This window comes from Andrographis paniculata, unplaced genomic scaffold (genome assembly GCF_009805555.1).
Source record: "Andrographis paniculata isolate CXL003 unplaced genomic scaffold, ASM980555v1 Contig15END, whole genome shotgun sequence".
Taxonomy (NCBI): domain Eukaryota; kingdom Viridiplantae; phylum Streptophyta; class Magnoliopsida; order Lamiales; family Acanthaceae; genus Andrographis; species Andrographis paniculata.
In genome coordinates this window covers 1,821,621-1,840,736 of record NW_026137435.1, presented here as the reverse complement: position 1 = coordinate 1,840,736, position 19,116 = coordinate 1,821,621, and the positions used below count along the sequence as shown (strand labels likewise).

Sequence of the window (19,116 nt, the reverse complement as noted above, 5' to 3'; positions counted from 1 at the left end):
CTTAAAATGACATATAAATATATATCTCTAAATGACCCTTAAAAAATATATATTAGTACCAAATTATCCACTTCCCATTTTAATTGAATCTAAAAAAGAAGAATGTTTGGGGACAAAAGGGTAAAAGTGTTGATGGAATTAAGATTTGTGGGGTCGGTAATAAATAGATAAATAGTGTTGTTGAAAAGGGGTTTTGGGTCCTAAAATCTTTATAAAGTTTGGTAGTTTTTGTTTCATTTATATATGTATCAAATATAGAGGTTTTGTTTACTTGTAAAATTTTATTATTTTAATTTAATTTAATTTTTTAAAAATATGAAGGGTGTGTTTGGCAATTAGTTGATAGCTGTTAGCTGATTTAATTAGCTGATAGCTATTAGCTGATTCAATTTGTTGGTTTGACTAGCTGATTCAATTAGCTGTTTGTATTAAAATGTTTGGTAAAACAACTGTTTGATATTAGCAGTTTATACGTAAAATGACAATTGAGGACATTTCTATTTTATTATTGTTTATAATATATTCAATTATGTTTTTTTTAGTTTAGAATGTTTAAATTTTTTTGTTATTAGTTATTGAAAATTATATAAGTGTTATAAAAATATTTATTTTTACTACAGTTAGATTTAAAAAATAATAAGTATATTTTTATTAAAATATATAAATAGTTTTTTTATTGAAAATGATGTAAAATATAAAATAATAAATTTTTTTGTGTATATATTTATTATGTTAGTTATCGATTAGTTCATTATATTTATAATTTTAAATAAATTTAATTTATTTTTAGTATAAAATTTATATAATGTAATTTTAATAAAAATAAATTATTAATATTTATATTTTTTATTTTATGTTGATTTTAATAAATTTATATATTTTACAATTGAAATAATTTTTATATAAAAATTAATTATTTTAAATTTATAAAAGTAAAACTATAATATAATAAATATTATAATATAATTAATAAAAAATCAAAATATATTTATTTGTGTAAAATGTATAATAAATTTTTAAGGGCAGATAAGAAATAAAAAAATTTTTACAGAAAAAGCTATTTCAAAACGCGAGGTAAATTAGCTTTTCAGAAATTAGTTTTTTTGATCCAAAAAGCTAATTTATCAAACATCTAAATTAATTTTTTGACTGATCAAATAACTAAAAATTGTTCAATAAGTTAAAAGCTCTTCAAAAAACTATTTGACAAACACCTTTCAAATCAAACATTTAATTTTATTTATTTTATTATACTATAATTTAATATTACATTTAAAACATCGTATTAATACATATTTATACGACATTAAACAAGTGTTTGAATTCAAAATTTTAGTAAAGCTTGCAATAAATCTGAAGTGTCAAAACGATGCACCCAATACGTTTGCTTGCTTGGGTACAAATGGAATTAAAAGAAATGCTACATTTATTTTTCAATACCATTAATTTATAAGTATTATTTAAAAATAAATCTTATATATATTTAAATATGTATTTTAATATTTTAAATATATATTATTATTTCGATTAAAGTAATAAAGTGCAATGATATGATGTTGTTGTTAGATCATCTGCAACGTCAAAATTGACGTTGTATTTCCATTTTTGTAGATGACTATCTCCAATTAGACGCTAATTTCATACACTATTTTTTATATTTGTTACAGTATAATATCATTTTGTGTAGCAACATTATTTATGGTGGATTTTTTTTTTTAATTTTTTTAATTTTTTACAAATTGTAAATTGGTCTCTACATGGGACCAATTTTTAATTGTATATATTTGTATTTTTATTATTTATTTAGTGATTTGAAAATTGTTTAAAATAATATATAAAAAAGAATTTTTAAAGAATTTTTTTTTTTTTTTTAATTGAAAATAGAGTTATGGATTGAACTTAAAATATTGTAGTATCTACAATTTTAGAATTATAACTGCATAAATAGAGGTGTGTGGTAGGAGATGGCCTAAAGGCCAGTGGGAGCAATATACCATGTTGCTGCATTTACCTTTCTAACTTCTTACTACTATTAATTATTTAGTGGTTGTTTGGTAAAGAATTTTTGAAGAGTTTTTAATTTATTAAATAATTTTTAGTTGTTTGATCAGTTAAAAAATTAATTTATGTGTTTGGTAAATTAGCTTTTTAAAAAGTTTTTTGGACCCAAAAAATAATTTTTAAAAAGCTAATATACCCAATGTTTTGAAAAAACTTTTTCACTTTAATTTTATTTATTCATTATTTACCCTTAAAATTTATTTATTTATTTCATACATATAAATACATTTTTATTGCAGTATTTATTAATTCTTTTTAATATATTTAATTTATTAAATTGTAATTTTATTCTTGTAAATTTAAAATAATAACTATTATTAATTATTTACAATAAATTATTTTATTTGTAAAATATATAAATTTACTAAAATTAAATCAAATAGAAAAAATAAATATATTAATTTATTTATATATTTTTCATTATATAATTTTTACATGAAAATTAATAAACAATAATTAACATAACAAAAATGCATACACAAAAGATTTATTATTTTATATTTTACACAATTTTAATAAAAAAATTATTTTTTTAATAAATTTTTTTTCTCAAATCTAAAATATAAAAATAAATATTTTATAATATTTTTACAATTATCAATAATTAATAACAAAAATTCTAATAAATGTTAAACTAAAATGAACAAATTAAATATTTTAAAAAGTAGCATATAAATGTCTTTAATTGTCATTTTACGTATAAATAGTTAATGTCAAACAATTGTTTTACTAAACACTTTAATACAAACAACTAATTGAATCAGCTAACAACTATCAGCTAATTGTCAAATATACCATTAGGATGTGCTTGATTAGCGTTTGAGTTTTTAAGTTGAAAATAATTTATTTAAGTAATATTTAATTTATAATGTAATATCTATAAATTTAATATATATATATATATATATGTATTCAATTATTTTAGTAAATGAATTTTAATAAAATATATCTCATGTGCCTTTTGAAAGACACCCTTTGTAGTTTTTTAGTAGATTAATAAAGGAAAAAAAAATAAATTTTGATCCCAATATAAAAATTCATCAATTTTAGTCTTATTATAAACAATTTCAATCAATTTTAGTCTTACCTTTAAAAAACTAACGGAAATTGCTGACGTGGACGTAACAGAGGTGACGTAGCAGCTGACCTGGAAACACGGCCATATACAATTATACACGACTATATATATTTCAGTGTATAATTATATATGACCATGTTGTTACACTGTCATGTATAATTATACACAGCCGTGTACCTTTCTGTTTTGATATAAAATTTTATTTTTTTGTTATATTTTTTTTAAAAAAAAATATTTCGAATTTAAAATGTTGATATAGTTAAAATGTACCAAATCAATAGTAATCATAGTATAATTAAAATTTATTAATTTTAATTCAAGTATAAAAATTTATAAAATATATGCTTTTGAAATATTTTGTCTAAAATTATATTATTCATAAAAAAATTTCCTCTTACAAACATCCAATTACACAACTAATTTTTAATTTTGTATATTATAGTAGTATTAAAAATTAATTTATTATTTCAATGCAATTATATATATATATATATCTATGTTGAAATTGTTTGAAATTGTATTGAAATAATATACAAAAATAAAAAATAGTTGTGTAACTGAATATTTTTAAGAGAATTTTTTTGGTAAACAGTAGAATTTTAACAAAATCTTCCAAAAGAACATACTCGATAAATATTTATATTTGAACTATACATTTTAATTATATTAGTATTATTATTGATTTTTTTTTTCTATTTTAACTATATCAACTATTCTAAATTATATATATTTTTAAAACATATATAAAAAAAAAATTAGGTGAAAACAAAAAGGCACACGGCTGTGTAAAATTATACATGACCGTGAAAGTTTCCAGGTCAGTTGCCACGTCACTTCTGTTATGTCTATATCAACAATTTCCGTTAATTTTGTAGCGGTGAGACCAGAATTGATTGAAATTGTCTATTATCGGATCAAAATTGATTGAAATTGTTTATAATATAACTAAAATTGATGAGTTTTTTTATTTTTTATTTTTTATATTAGGACCAAAATTGATCTTTTTCCATTAATAAATAATAAGAATAATATTTTATTGATTAGTAAAATTGTATAAAAGATTAACTTTTTTTTTTTCGTTTAACTTTATGTTGAATAGTATGTGTATGTATAATATTATGTTTGTAATTTAAATAAAAAATTAGAAGAATAATAGTATATTTGCCATTTGACTTTATTACTGGAGTATTTTTCTAATTATTAACTATAAAAATTATAACTCCTAATAAAGATATACTTCCCCCGTCTCAATATAATAATCTTATTTACCATTTTTGTCAATTCCAAAACAATAGTTTTATTTTATAAATAACTATATCACCATAAAACTACTATTACCTTTTCATTTTTATTACACAATTGCCACTACTTTTTACACTAATTCACTCACAATGGCAAAAAAGTCTTTTATTTATACTTTTTACCAACTACCAATATAATATCAGTATTCCTTAAATCTCGTGTCAACCCCAATTAAGATTATAGTTATGAAACGGATGAAGTAGATAATTTTTATATAAAATACGATTACTTCATTCAAAATCTTTTTCTCCCTCCGTCATCCAATTGTGTGCTCATTTGATCGGACATGGATTTAAAAAAAATATATGTAAGAATAGAATTTTTTACTTTTTTTGGTAAAAAAAAAGTGGTATTTTTTTACTAAAAAAAGAAACTAGAATAAATTTGAATGATATAAAAAAAAAAAAAAAAAAAAGTAAGAATAGATTTGAACAGAAATGAATACAAATGACCCCTTGATCTAACCCACCCTCTCCCATTTATTTATTTACATTATTATATTTCATCAATCATATTTATTTAATATGTTAGACAATAATAAACACAATGATACCTAAGTTAGATTCAAGAATTAATGGTTCAAAAAAGAATATGATTATGGAAATATTTATTAGTATGGTTGGGAATAAATTATTTTATGGGTGTTTGTTTGGGGATTTGGATTTTGAGTTGGGATTTAAATAGTAAAAATTTTGAATTTGAATAGTTGTATAATGTGATATAAATAGGTGTTGATGTGATGTTTTGAATGTAAAATTGATTTTTAATATAATATAAAAAATAAAAAATAGGTATTTGATTTGATATTTTTTAGAAAAAAATTGGATGAATAGTATATTTAAAATTCAATCCCCCAAACAATTTGGGAGGTTTATAATTAATTCACTCCACAATATATATGTTTTGTCTTAGGTGAATTCAAAGTATATTCTTGAAAACTACTTCACAACATTGTAAGACTTAGTTTTTTTTTTAAAAAAAAAAGAAAAAAAAAAGAGTTAATTGGAGGTTAATAATTGCTATATTCATATAATATAATACTCTATCCGTACCACATAATTTGTCTCTATTTTCTATTTTCGTCCGTCCCACATAACTTATCATTTCTATTTTTGGAAATATAATTATGTACTTTAATCGCATTTTAAATTTTAAATTTTATAATTTCCTTAATTTTAATTAAACTATTTACTTATCTTAATCTTAACCTATAATTATTTTTACTAAATAATAATTATTTTTACTAATACACTTCTTAGTTACTTACTAATTATACTTTACCTAAATTCCCGTATCTACAGTAATACACCTATATTACATGGGATGGAGAAAGTATAATATAGACATACATATAGCTAATAACAAAATTTATTTTAGGTGGTTATTAAATTTAAATTTATCTTTACTAAAAATAGGCTTTGATAGAATATATATACTCCATTCGTCCCTTAATAATCTATCTATTTTTTCATTTTCATCTGTTTCATAACAAAGTATTTATTTATTTTTTTTAGTAATTGTACTGTCTACCTAACATTACAAACACCCTCTCAATTTATAATATATTACACAAATGTTATTACCTTTATATCATACAATACTAATAGGGTTAATTTAGTCTATTTATCTTTATTTCTACTTTGTCTCAATATAATACTAATATTTCTAAAAATTCGTGCAAAAAACAAATGAATATATAGATATGGAACGAAAGGAGTATATTTTATTTTCTTACCAAAAATTAATATTCAAAATAAAAAAAAAAAATATATTTTTATATTTTTGACATGATTTTTTAATATCTTACATAAAAAGAATATTTCAAACTAAAAAATAAGCAAACATCCTGTAATTAATTAAAAAAATTAATTTTTATCGATTTATACATGCATATATATATAATTGTAAATGTGTCTATCATCTTGTTAATAAACTAATTTATATTCCCTCTGTCGAAATATTTTTGTTTTTTTTTACTTTCGGTATCGATTTTTTAGGTAATACTCTCTCGATCCCATTAATAAAATTACTAGTTTTAATTTCGGTATTAAATTTTATGTGGTATAAGTTTGTTGGTTCCTTAACTAATTTACTTTTGCTTTTTGTTTAGAATTTTTTTATCAATTATATAGAAGAGTAAAATAGATTATATATATATATATATGTATATTAATAGGGAAAAGTTGCAAATAAATTAACTTCCCAAATTAGAAATAATAACGACAATGTTTCGGATGGAGAGAATATAAATTTTATAGTATTTTCTTTCGTGGTTTTGTTGTTATTTATTTATTTTTATTTGAAATGATCTTATAAATTATATTTAGAACAAGAAATGAAGAAAAACTAAATATGAATAAAAGAAAGTTGCAAAAATTTGAACATGTTAAATTAAAATATAATAGTAACAAATTTAAAGATGAAATAGTATCTAAAAATTTGTTAGAAGCCATGAATATGAGTAGTTGGCAAGTGAATAATAAATTGTAAATGTAATTCAATACTTTGTTGAAATAATACCTATAGTAGATATATATATATATATTATATTATGAAATCGAACACATGGAATTAGTATTTATTACGAGGCAAAAAATTATTTTTCGTCCCAATATAATTAAAATTCATCAATTTTGGTCTCAATATAAAAATTTTATCAATTTTGGTCTCAATATAACCAAAACTCATCATTTTTTGTCCAAATATAACCAAAATTTATTATTTTTGGTCTCAATATAAAATTTTTATCAATTTTAGTTCAAATATAACCAAAACTCATCATTTTGGTCTTAATATAACCAAACATAATCATTTTTTGTCTCAATATAATAAAATCTTATCTTTTTTTGCCCCACCGTCAACAAATCGACGAAAAATGCTGACGTGGACTTGCAAGATTATGCAATTTCTTCAAATATAAATATAAGGTTTAATTTCTTTTCACGTCAGCATTTTCCGTCGGTTTGTTGACGGTGAGACAAAAAAAAAGATAAGATTTGATTATATTGAGACAAAAAATGATTAGGTTTGGTTATATTGAGACCAAAATGATGAATTTTGGTTATATTGAGACAAAAACTGATGAATTTTGGTTATATTGCGACCAAAATTGATAAGATTTTTATATTATGACACAAATTGACGAATTTTAATTATATTGGAACTAAAAATAATTTTTTCTCTTATTATTATTATTGTTATTATTTTAATGAGGGTGTTTAATTTAATATTTTATTTTAATTAGGTTGTTTAATTTAATGTTTTATGAAAAAAAAACATATTACTCCCTCCCTCCCTTAACAATCTATCTATTTTTCCATTTTGGTCCGACTCATAACAAGGTATCCACTTCCTTTTTTAAGTACCTAACATTACAACTACCCATCTAATTTATAATATATTACACAAATACTACATTTATATCATACAAATACTAATAGGGTTAATTTAGTCTTTTTACTTTTATTTCTACTTTATTTCAATATAATACTAATATTTCTAAAACACCGTGCAAAAAATAAATGAATATATAGATATGGGACGAATCGGGTACTATATTGTTATTAACTTAGGAATTGAACAACAAAAAACCTGAAAAACCTCAATTATGGAGGTATTCATAATTTAGGGATTCAAAATTGTACTAATTAATATTGTTTTTAATTAATAATGTCGATGAACTAGGTAACATTGGGTAACACAAGGTACTATATTGTCTCTTGAGAGAGATATATATATATTATATCTTATAAACACGAGTTTGTACGGATCTGCCACTTGAAAAGTCTATCCTACCCCTCATTTCGAAAATGACAATTTAGTCCTTAACCTATCTTTGTATTGGCTTGAAAAGACGAGATTGTACGGATCTGCCACTTGAAAAGTCTATCCAACCCCTCATTTCGAAAATGACAATTTAGCCCTTAATCTACCTTTGTACTGGCTTGAAAAGACGTTTTGGAACCGTCGCCAGCAACCATTGTCAACCGCCCAAGACGAAACGTTTTGAAACATCGTCTGGTCGGTTACATCAACCGCCTCGCCAAATGCCTCAACCAGTTCCAGAACTCAAATAGCCCAACCGACCAATCCAGAGACCAATCGCTACACCAAAAGACTTCTTGGCGGCACCAACCAAGCGACCTGTCTATCCGCCTGCGGACCAGCTGACTTGCCTATCCGACCGCAGACCAGCCGACCTACTTTATCCGACCGCAGACCATCAGACCTGTCTGTTCGACCTGCTGACCATCAGACCTGTCTGTCCGACCGCTAACTATCTGACCGAGGACCGACCGACCATACCAACTGACCGAGGACCTTCCGACCTGCCAATCCGACCGCTAACCAACCGACCTGATCATCAGACCGAGGACCAACCGACCAGACCAACCGACCGAGGATCTTCCGACCTGCCTATCTGACTGCTAACCAACGCACCTGACCATCCGACCGAGGACCAACCAACCTGACCAACCGACCTGAACGCAATTTTTTTTCCTTTTCCACCCGACTTCGTGTCTATCTTCCTTTAAGATCCTGCTATCCTTATTATTATTATTATTATTATTATTATTATTATTATTATTATTATTATTATTATTATTTTTTGTGCGTAACAATTATCAAAGTTAAAATATCCTTGCTATTTTTGACATTTCAAAACTCATAAAGAGATGCAGGGTCACCCTTCTTATCTCAAACATTTCATCTATATTCTCCTCTATTTTATTTTTTATTGTTGTTGATGCAATTTTTCAACAATAAAAAATAAAATATGAAAATAAAGTGTTGATGTATTTTTTCAACAGACAAAAAGTAAAATTCAAAGATATGGAAAATATCCTTAAATTTGATTAATTAGCGCCTGAGATTAGGAATCTCTAATTCCTCATTTATTGACACGTGCCTTGCACCGTCTCGCCAAACGCTTCCACCAGTTCCCAAACTCAACTTGCCCGACCGACCATTCCAGAGACCAATTGCTAGACCAGCCGACCTACTTTATCCGACCTACTGACCATCAGACCTGTTTGTCCGACCTGCTGACCATTAGACCTGCAGACTTCCCGACCTAAGGACTTCCCGACCTGACCACTTTTCGTCTTGACGACCTCCCGACCTGAGGACTTCCCGACCTAAGGACTTCCCGACCTGACCACTTTCCGTCTTGAGGACCTCCCGACCTGAGGACTTCCCGACCTAAGGACTTCCCGACCTGACCACTTTCCGTCTTGAGGACCTCCCGACATGAGGACTTCCCGACCTAAGGACTTCCCGTCCTGACCACTTTCTGTCTTGAGGACCTCCCGACCTGAGGACTTCCCGACCTGACCACTTTCCGTCTTGAGGAACTCCCGACCTGAGGACGTCCCTACCTGAGGACTTCCCGACCTGACCACTTTCCGTCTTGAGGACCTCCCGACCTGAGGACTTTCCAACCTGACCAACCGACCTGAGCGCAAATTTTTCTACTTTTCTGCCCAACTTCGGGTCCTACCTTCGTTCAAGACCCTGCTACCATTATTATTATTATTATTATTTTTGTACGTAACAAGACCTTATGTATTAGTTGATTTGGGTATTAAAACTTGTATGTTGTTATACACGAGATTGTATGGATTTGTCACTTGAAAAGTCTATCATGCCCCTCATTTCGAAAATGACAATTTAGCTCTTACCCTACCTTTGTACTGGCTTGAAAAGACGTTTTGGAACCGTCGCCAGCAACCGCCGTCAACCGCCCAAGACGAAACATTTTGAAACGTCGTCTGGTCGGTTACATCAACCGCCTCGCCAAACGCCTCCACCAGTTCCAGAACTCAAATAGCCCAACCGACCAATCCAGAGACCAATCGCTAGACCAAAAGACTCCTTGGCCGCACCCACCAAGCAACCTGTCTATCCACCTGCGGACCAGATGACTTGCCTATCCGACCGCAGACCAGCCGACCTACTTTATCCGACCGCAGACCATCAGACCTGTCTGTCCGATCTGGTGACCATCAGACCTGTCTGTCCGACCGCTAACCATCCGACCGAGGACCAACCGACCGAGGACCTTCCGACCTGCCCATCCATTCGCTAACCAACCGACCTGATCATCCGGCCGAGGACCAACCGACCAGACCAACCGACTGAGGACCTTCCGACCTGCCTATCCGACCGCTAACCAACCGACCAGACCAACCGACCAAACCCAACGACCTGACCCACCGACCTGAGCGCAAATAATTCGATTACATTTTTGTTTTACAGTTTATATTTCAAATAAATAATGTTTCACTACATTACATTATAGAATAGTCGCGCGGTATACCGCGCAAGAGCGTGTTCTAGTATATATATATAGATAATAGAGATCGATTTCTTCTTAGGTGTTGAAATTAAATAAATTAATTGTATATTATTATTCCTTAATGAAATTGTAGAAATATAAATAAAAAATAAACATTTAATTTAATACTTCATTTGTCTAGTCATACATTATTCATTTTGCTTTTTAGTATGTCCATAAAAGATGATCAATTTTTATTTTTTGTTAAATTTAATAATTTTAAGCATATTTAACGAATATAAGTCAATTTAATTAAATTTTAAATATCTTACACATGAGATTTATTGAATTTTATTTTTATTTTTATATTATATCTTTATCCTCAATAAATAAATATTTTACTTATATTGAAAACTCTCATTTATTATTATTATTATTTTATAAATTAGGGGTGTATTTTTTTACTACGTGGACTTTGTCTTTTTTTTTTCTTTTTATTTAAAAAAAAATATTTTTTCTTTCACTAAATATATCATTATATATTATTTTAATATCAAATTCACATAAAAAAAATTTTAAATTCCACCAACAGAAATACACCCTAGTTTGTTAATTATAAATAAATAAATCTATATTTTTAATTATTTTTATTATATAAAATTTTATTCTCATTCATATTATATATATATATATTATTGAGATATAATATATAAATATCTATTTAATTTTTTTAATAATATATTAATTTTTTGTTTAAAAATAATAACAATACTATTTATATAAAAATAATAATCAAATAGCATTACAATTAACCTATTAATTACACTACCTAAAATATCGTGTCCCTAATCAAATGATTCATCTTACCCGAAATGGAAATGGTATAAATTAGTCGTAGATGTGATATAGAGTTGGCAAAATCCAGTCGGTCGGGAATGATTTTGAAACTGAGCCCAAAAATCCAAATCCGATCATGACTCGGTTTGAAAACTATACTGAATTAAAACAACCCCGTAATTTTATTTTATTTTTCTTTTTTTGAAAAAAAAAAAATTCTTTATGTATTACTTTTAAAATATTATATCATGGAAAGAAGTCGATCGAAATAAGGACAATTGAGTGATGGAGGGTGGACAATGTTACAATGTGGTTTGGTTTTGAACTTTGGATGAAGATGATAAGTTGACAAATTAAATATTTAGATTTCAAAATTAGAAATTAGAGATTTATGAATTCTATTATATACATTATCCGTCTACTTAATAAGTTTATATTTACCTTTTGCGTCATTATACTTAATATTAAAAATATTTTTATATTTATATAATTTTCTGTATCAACGTCATTTTATTAGTACTATAAAACATTAATATAAGTATTTTTGTATTTTTTTTCCTTAATTTGTACTATATTTTGAAATAATAATTAATATTCAAAAATCAATACGCAACAAACAAATGTAAACTTTACTGGTGGACAGAGGGAGTATTGATTAATAAGTTATTTGACTAAAAATATAATTATTGATATATATTGTTAGGAGTGATATAAACAAAATCTAACTATTCCATCCGTCTCATATCTATATATTCATTTGTTTTTTACACGAAATTTTAGAAATATTAGTATTATATTGGGATAAAGTAAAAATAAATGTAAAATGACTAAATTAACCCTATTAGTATTGTATGAAATAAATGTAATGATATTTGTGTAATATATTGTAAATTGAAAGGGTATTTGTAATGTTAGATAGATAATACAATTACTAAAAAAGAAAATAAATACTAGATCAAAATAGAAAAATAGATAGATTGTTAAGGAACGGATGAAGTATTTTATTATGTACTCCCTCCGTCCCACATATTTTGGGCACGTTAATGTACATATGAGAATTGAAGTAAAATATAATTAGTAAGTAATTAAGAAGTGTATTAGTAAAAATAATTATTATTTGATAAAAATAATTATAGATTAAGATTAAAATAACTAAATAATTTAATTAAGATTAACAAAATTAAAAATTATGATATTTAAAAGATGATTAAAATGTATAATTATTTTTTAAAAAAATAACAAATTACGTGGACGGACGAAATAAAAAATAAAAACAAATTATGTGAGACAAAATAATTATCGGTCAATATGGAATTGATACGGCGACAAACCAATTTGAGGTTTTGGGGGCAAAGTTGTTACGCCTGTCAGTTTTATTTTATTTTTTATTATTTACTTTTAGTTTTAATTTATTTCGAATTATGAAGGAAACTATCGTTTTGTTATTTAATCAGTCATTAAACTTTTTATGTGTGTACAAAAATAAATATAGAATTTTTTTTCGGCGATTCATTTATTGGGGGGCGTTTGTTTGAAGGATTTGTGAAGATTTTCATTATTCATGTCATTTTTTTTCTCCCAAAATATCAAATTAAATACCTATTTTTTATTTTTTATATTATACTAAAAATCAATTTTACATTCAAAACATTACATCAACACCTATTTATATCAAGTCATACAACTATTCAAATTCAAATTTTTTACTATTCAAATCCCAACTCAAAATCCAAACCCAGATAAAATACATAATATTAATCATAAATTGAAAGGGGAGGGGTAAATCCTAATTACTAAATAAAATTGCAATACAAAAAAAAACATATATACTACTTTAACTCTAATTTTTATTTATTTTTTCTTATTATTTGTTTTAGAGATAGTTTTATTAATTTTAATATAAAATACACACTTTTGATACATGTAGAATTACAAGTCCTAAATAAAGTTTAACATTTACTTTTTAACAAATGATAACTCAAAATTAGTAACTAAATAAAATTACATATAGTAATGTAAACAAATTTCTATCATACAATTACAATTATACAATATCCCTATTGTTCAATAATCTTTTTTTTTTTTTTTCATTTTATTTTTTATTTTATATTTCAAGATTATTACTATTCTCTTCGGTTACCGTGCTGATGCTCAATTAGCTGTATTTATTAAACAAATAATAAATATTGATGTAATATACTTCATCCGTCCAATTTCTATTGTCCTAAAGTATATTTATACGATTTTTTAGGTGATTATCTTTTTGTTATAAATTGACAAATTTGTTCTTAATTGTATGATAGAGATGAAAAGTAATAAATGATTGAAGGGTAAAAATGTAAAATTTGTGTTTAGAAAAGGAAATAGGACAATAGTTATTGGACATTCCAAATAGGAAAATAGGACATTAGTTTGTGGACGGAAGGAGTATAATATACTGTATATTTGAATAACACATTATATAATTATATATAGCAAAATATATCTTAATTTTAGTAAAAATATATTTTGATTTCAGCACAATAATAATTTGATCAAATCAACAAATATCTGTAAAAAAAAAAAAGCAAATATTAATATATAATATATATAGCACATTGTTTATATACTACTAATATTTTTAAAATTCCGTGAAAAAAACAAATTAATATATAGATATGAGAAGGATGAAATATATTTTAAAAAACAACTCAATTAACCCTAATCGGATTAGAATGGGTCGGATCCGAACTAACCGGCCCAAACGGCCACCCTAAGTGGTTTATACATTTGGGTTGTTCTGTGTTGGGCACTGGATTAATTTTTGAGCCTCACAATTATGTTAAAAGCCAACCAAAATTCAATAAATCATGAGTTTCTTTGGTTTGGTTTGGTTTGGTTTGATTTGAGATTAATTTTTTTATTTGAATTTAAATTTAAATCTTATTTTGATATAATATTATATAGAAAATAATATATTTTTTATCGAAAATTCGTTTAAACTATTAAATAAAACTCTCTCCGTCATTGATATTTATGCTCATTTAAATTTTAGAAATTGGTATTTTTTTTTTTATAAAAAGGTAAGTAATACTCCCCCGTCCGATTCAAAATATTATTTTTACCATTTTTGTCTGTTAAAAATCTATTAAAATATTATTATTTTTTAATTTACTATAAAATATCAGTGGCCCCCTTTTCAAAAGGAACATAGACAGTAATATTTTTATGACAAAAAAGAAAAAAAAAAGTATCTAATCTTTACATTATTTTTATATATTTAGATTTGATAGTTTTTTATGATTTGAGTTTATTTTTACATTGTTTTGATACGAGTCCATCAAGCTTGTATTTTACAGTATTTATTTTTATATTGTTTTGATATATAAACTTTTATTTTAATGATCAATAACAATGCAATTTTCTTAGTTTCGTAAAATATTTTCACACAAACCAATTATATCTACACCTTCCATTACAATTCAAATTCAATTGTCATCCTCCCTCCCTCTCTTTTCAAATGAATTTTCAGATAATTAAAAAGTTTATTTATTGGAGGAATAATTAGTGCATAAAGGAGCTGAGATCAACAACAATGGTCTATTTGTAGAGGTTATTCTAGGGTATGTTTCTTTTGCAAAAAAAAAATTATTAAGTTTTTATTATTTAGATTATGTGTTTTCTAGAAAAAATACTTAGCTCCGTCATAAGGATGTCAACGGGGCGGGTTCGAGACGGGTTTTACAGGTTCCAGGACCCGCCCTGGTAAAAAATATTAGGACCAAGACCCGCTCCACTCCACTTCAATCCGGCCCTAGGACCTGTCCCGCCCCAAACCTTCTGGGTTCGGAGCCAATCTGACAAACCCGTTTTTTTTTTTTTAAATAAAAAATAAAATAATTTTTTTTAAAAAAATAATTTAATACTAAAAAAAATATGCGTTAAAGTACTAAAAAATTATAGTTCTAAAAATAATAACAATCAAATATTGATGATAGTTCGTAGTGATGGCGGACAACAGTAATCGCAATTATAAAGAGAATTGTAGGAGAAACAAAAGTGAAAATAAATTTGATTTAAAATTAAAATTCTATTTTATATTTAAAATTTTTTAAATAAAAAAATAATATAATTTATACGGTATAAAAGTATAAATAAATTATACTCCCTCCGTCCCAAAAGATTTGTCTTGTTTTTCCATTTTCGTCCGTCCCAAAACAATTCTCTTGTTTCCTTATTTAGTAGCCGTGGTCCCCACTTTATAACAAAATTATTCCTACTTTTCCATATTACCCATAATTATTACTCTAATATATTCTTTAAAATCCTTCAAAAAGTAAGAGCATTTTAGTCATTTACATTCTACTTTATACCCACTTTCAATTAAATACTATTATTCATTAATTCTCATGCCAACTCTCAATAAGACACTTCTTTTGGGACGAAGGGAGTAATATATATTAAAATATCCGAGTCCAGGTCTGGGTCCGGGGTGGGGCAGGTTTATAGTAAAACTCGTAACCCGCCCCGAACCTGGCCGAGTCTAAAACTCAAAATCCACAACCCACCCCGAACCAAACTTTTTAGACCCGAACCTGCCTCATTAAGACCGGGTCCGGGGCTAACCCGCCCCATTTGACATCCCTACTCCGTCCGGCTATAAAGGTTTCATTTACTTTTTGTGTCGTTGTACTTAGCATAAAAAATATCCTTATATTTGTATAATTTTTTGCACAAATGTCATTGTAATAGTATTATAAGAAACTAATAGAAGTATTTTTGTCATTTTCTCTTAATTTGAATTATGTTTTCATATAATAATTAATATTCAAAGATCAACACGTAAAAAGTAAATGAGACCCTCACTCCCTTAGAGTCGGATGGATGTAGTATATATTTTCCTCTCACAAAACATCACATTATACATTATGTTAATACCAAATTTAAATCAAATTTTTTTCAAACCCATCAAAAGAAAGACACACTTAGATATTTTGAAAGGTTTTATTCTCTCACTCGAAAAATTCATTACACAATTGGTGAATTTTGGAGGTCAAATTTTTTCTTTCCTATTTTTAAGTGTTATACCATTGTCAAGTTTTAACTTATCATTCCCTCAAGATCCATCCAAATTAAAACAAAGTTTTAACATATAATAATTTAAAAGCACTATTCTATTAAAGTCACTGTAATTGCTCTAAAGTTACAAAAACAAAAACTTTTGGCAAAGGACAAACCCCTTGTCTCATCAGCAACCACAACTTTTTAATTATACTATAAATTAAGCATTAGAAAGGATGATACCATAGACCCCTCACCTCGAACAATTATGCTATAGCAAATGCTAATTTTCTTCCATCTTCACATGATTCTACTTCAATTTAAATGCATTTTATCCTAAAAATAAATAAATAATCGATAACACTATTTAACAATAATGGGTTGTCATGATGCTTATAAATATGATCATGAAAAATCAACCTATGCCTAATGCCTAATGGATATGCTATATATAGTCCTAAAAGCACTAAGACCATTATAAGGTGTGTTTCTTTTGAAAAAAATTTAGTTTGAGTTTAGTATAAAAATAATGTTTGATAAAATATTTTATAAAAAAAAAAATATATTCTTTTACGCAGAGTCAAAATAGTAAAATTTGAGAAAATATTGCTAAAGAAACCATACCCTATCCTATGACAAGAAAGCCAAAACAAGAAAAGCAAGCACATGGGATATGGGCCATACATACATCCATGATGTGACACAGCACAAAAGACCAATCCCTATTCAATTCAATATCATCCAATCACAACCCCAAACCCATCATCCATACATGGCCAAGAATCATCATCATTCATTCTCCACATAAGTATAACTACAAAACTTATATATCCGAAACGGATTACCCGGTGGTGTGGGGAAATGAATGATTTTGTAATCATAAGGTCATCGGTTCAAATTTTAACATTTCTAAATACTGTTCGCCTTTAAGTGAGGAATTTTTCACTATTTGATCTAGCGACTGCAGATTTTAGTATTATTAATCATGAGGTCATAAGTTCAAATTTGATGCTTCCAAATATTGTCTACCCTTAAGCAAGAGATGTTTCACTACTTGGTTTAGCGGCTGCAGATTTTCATATTATTAATCATGAGATCATCAGTTCAAATTCTGACGCTTCCAAATATTGTCTACCCTTGAGCCAGATATGTTTCACTACTTGATCTAGCGGCTGCATTTTCATATTATTAATCATGAGGTTACGGCTGCAGATTTTCATATTATTAATCATGAGGTCATCAATTCAAATTCTGATGTTTCCAAATATTGTCTACCCTTAATCCAGGGATGTTTCACTAGTATTAAAAACAAATAAACAGCATACATACCCCGGAAAAGCCAGCCCCAGCCTCAGCTTAGAAAGAAAATGGCAGGTGCAGCAAGTGCATTGATCCCTATTTTCTTCATACTTAATGTCATCTTCTTCACTTTTGTTTCTTCCGGATGCGCGCCGTGCCCTCCAACCTGCACGGCTCCTCCATCAGTGCCGCGCAAAGCTCCAACCGAGGCGGTTAGGTGCCCAAGAGACACCCTGAAATTTGGGGTTTGTGGTGACTGGCTAGGGTTGGTCCATGAGGTGGTTGGGGTACCCCCAAGTGCTAAATGTTGTGCACTTGTAGAGGGCCTGGCTGACCTGGAAGCTGCATTGTGCCTTTGCACAGCAATTAAGGGTAATGTCTTGGGAGTTGTCAAGTATGACATACAAGTTGCTGTGAGTTTGGTCATCAACTCATGTGGAAAGAAACTCCCCAAAGGCTTTGCTTGTTCTTAAAGGTCAGATCAGATCATATTCAGTAAGTATATATATATATATGTTGGTAACTGTAATGATCTGGCTGGATTCTATGTATTAATCATATATATATATATATATATATAACCAATTAAGCAATTGCATGAGCACAACCCAATTTATTTCAGAAGATAAATTTGGATGTGAAGATTCCAATTGAAGTAGCTCTCTATCATATACATATATATATATATATATAGGCGATGGATTCAGTGTTTAGTATAACATATATTGTGTTATAAATATCATATGCTAATATGATTGAGGCAGCACTTGATCCACACCCATATATTTACCATGTGAAAACCTGTAAATAAAGTTTGATTCTTTGATCTTTAATGCCACAAAGAAGCTAAGAAAGAGACCTTAAAAACTCATCCATTTAAATTAATTTAGCCATTATCTTTGTAGTGTAAAAACAAAATTGTAACAAATACACACACATTATATTTGGGGTTTGCATTTCATTTTGAACTATGTTTGAGATATTTCAATGATTTAGTTTGTAGTTTAGATTTAGATTTCTATTATTTGGATTATATTGTTATTATTTCATCATATTCATTATATTAGATTGTTATTATTTGATATTATGAAATCAAATGTCATGAAATTGACTCTTGTTTTGATGTTCAATACAATAATATTTTTTAATTTTTCTCTAATAAGTCTCTACATTAATGACATGGTTGTCAATTTCCGATAACATATTGACAGGGATGTCAATA

At 26.9% G+C, this 19,116-nt stretch overlaps 1 protein-coding gene across 1 annotated transcript; it reads left to right on the top strand.

The window, feature by feature from the left end:
• The first annotated feature begins 17,813 nt into the window (after nt 1–17,813).
• LOC127260458 (putative lipid-binding protein At4g00165) lies at nt 17,814–18,549 on the top strand. The gene has a single exon (XM_051288193.1). The coding sequence runs from the start codon at nt 17,963–17,965 to the stop codon at nt 18,365–18,367; it is 405 nt and encodes a 134-aa protein (XP_051144150.1). The 5' UTR covers nt 17,814–17,962; the 3' UTR covers nt 18,368–18,549.
• The last annotated feature ends 567 nt before the right edge of the window (nt 18,550–19,116 follow it).

Coding starts and splice junctions, on each gene's coding strand:
- LOC127260458 (XM_051288193.1), top strand. CDS start 17,963: ATGGCAGGTGCAGCAAGTGCATTGATCCCTATTTTCTTCATACTTAAT.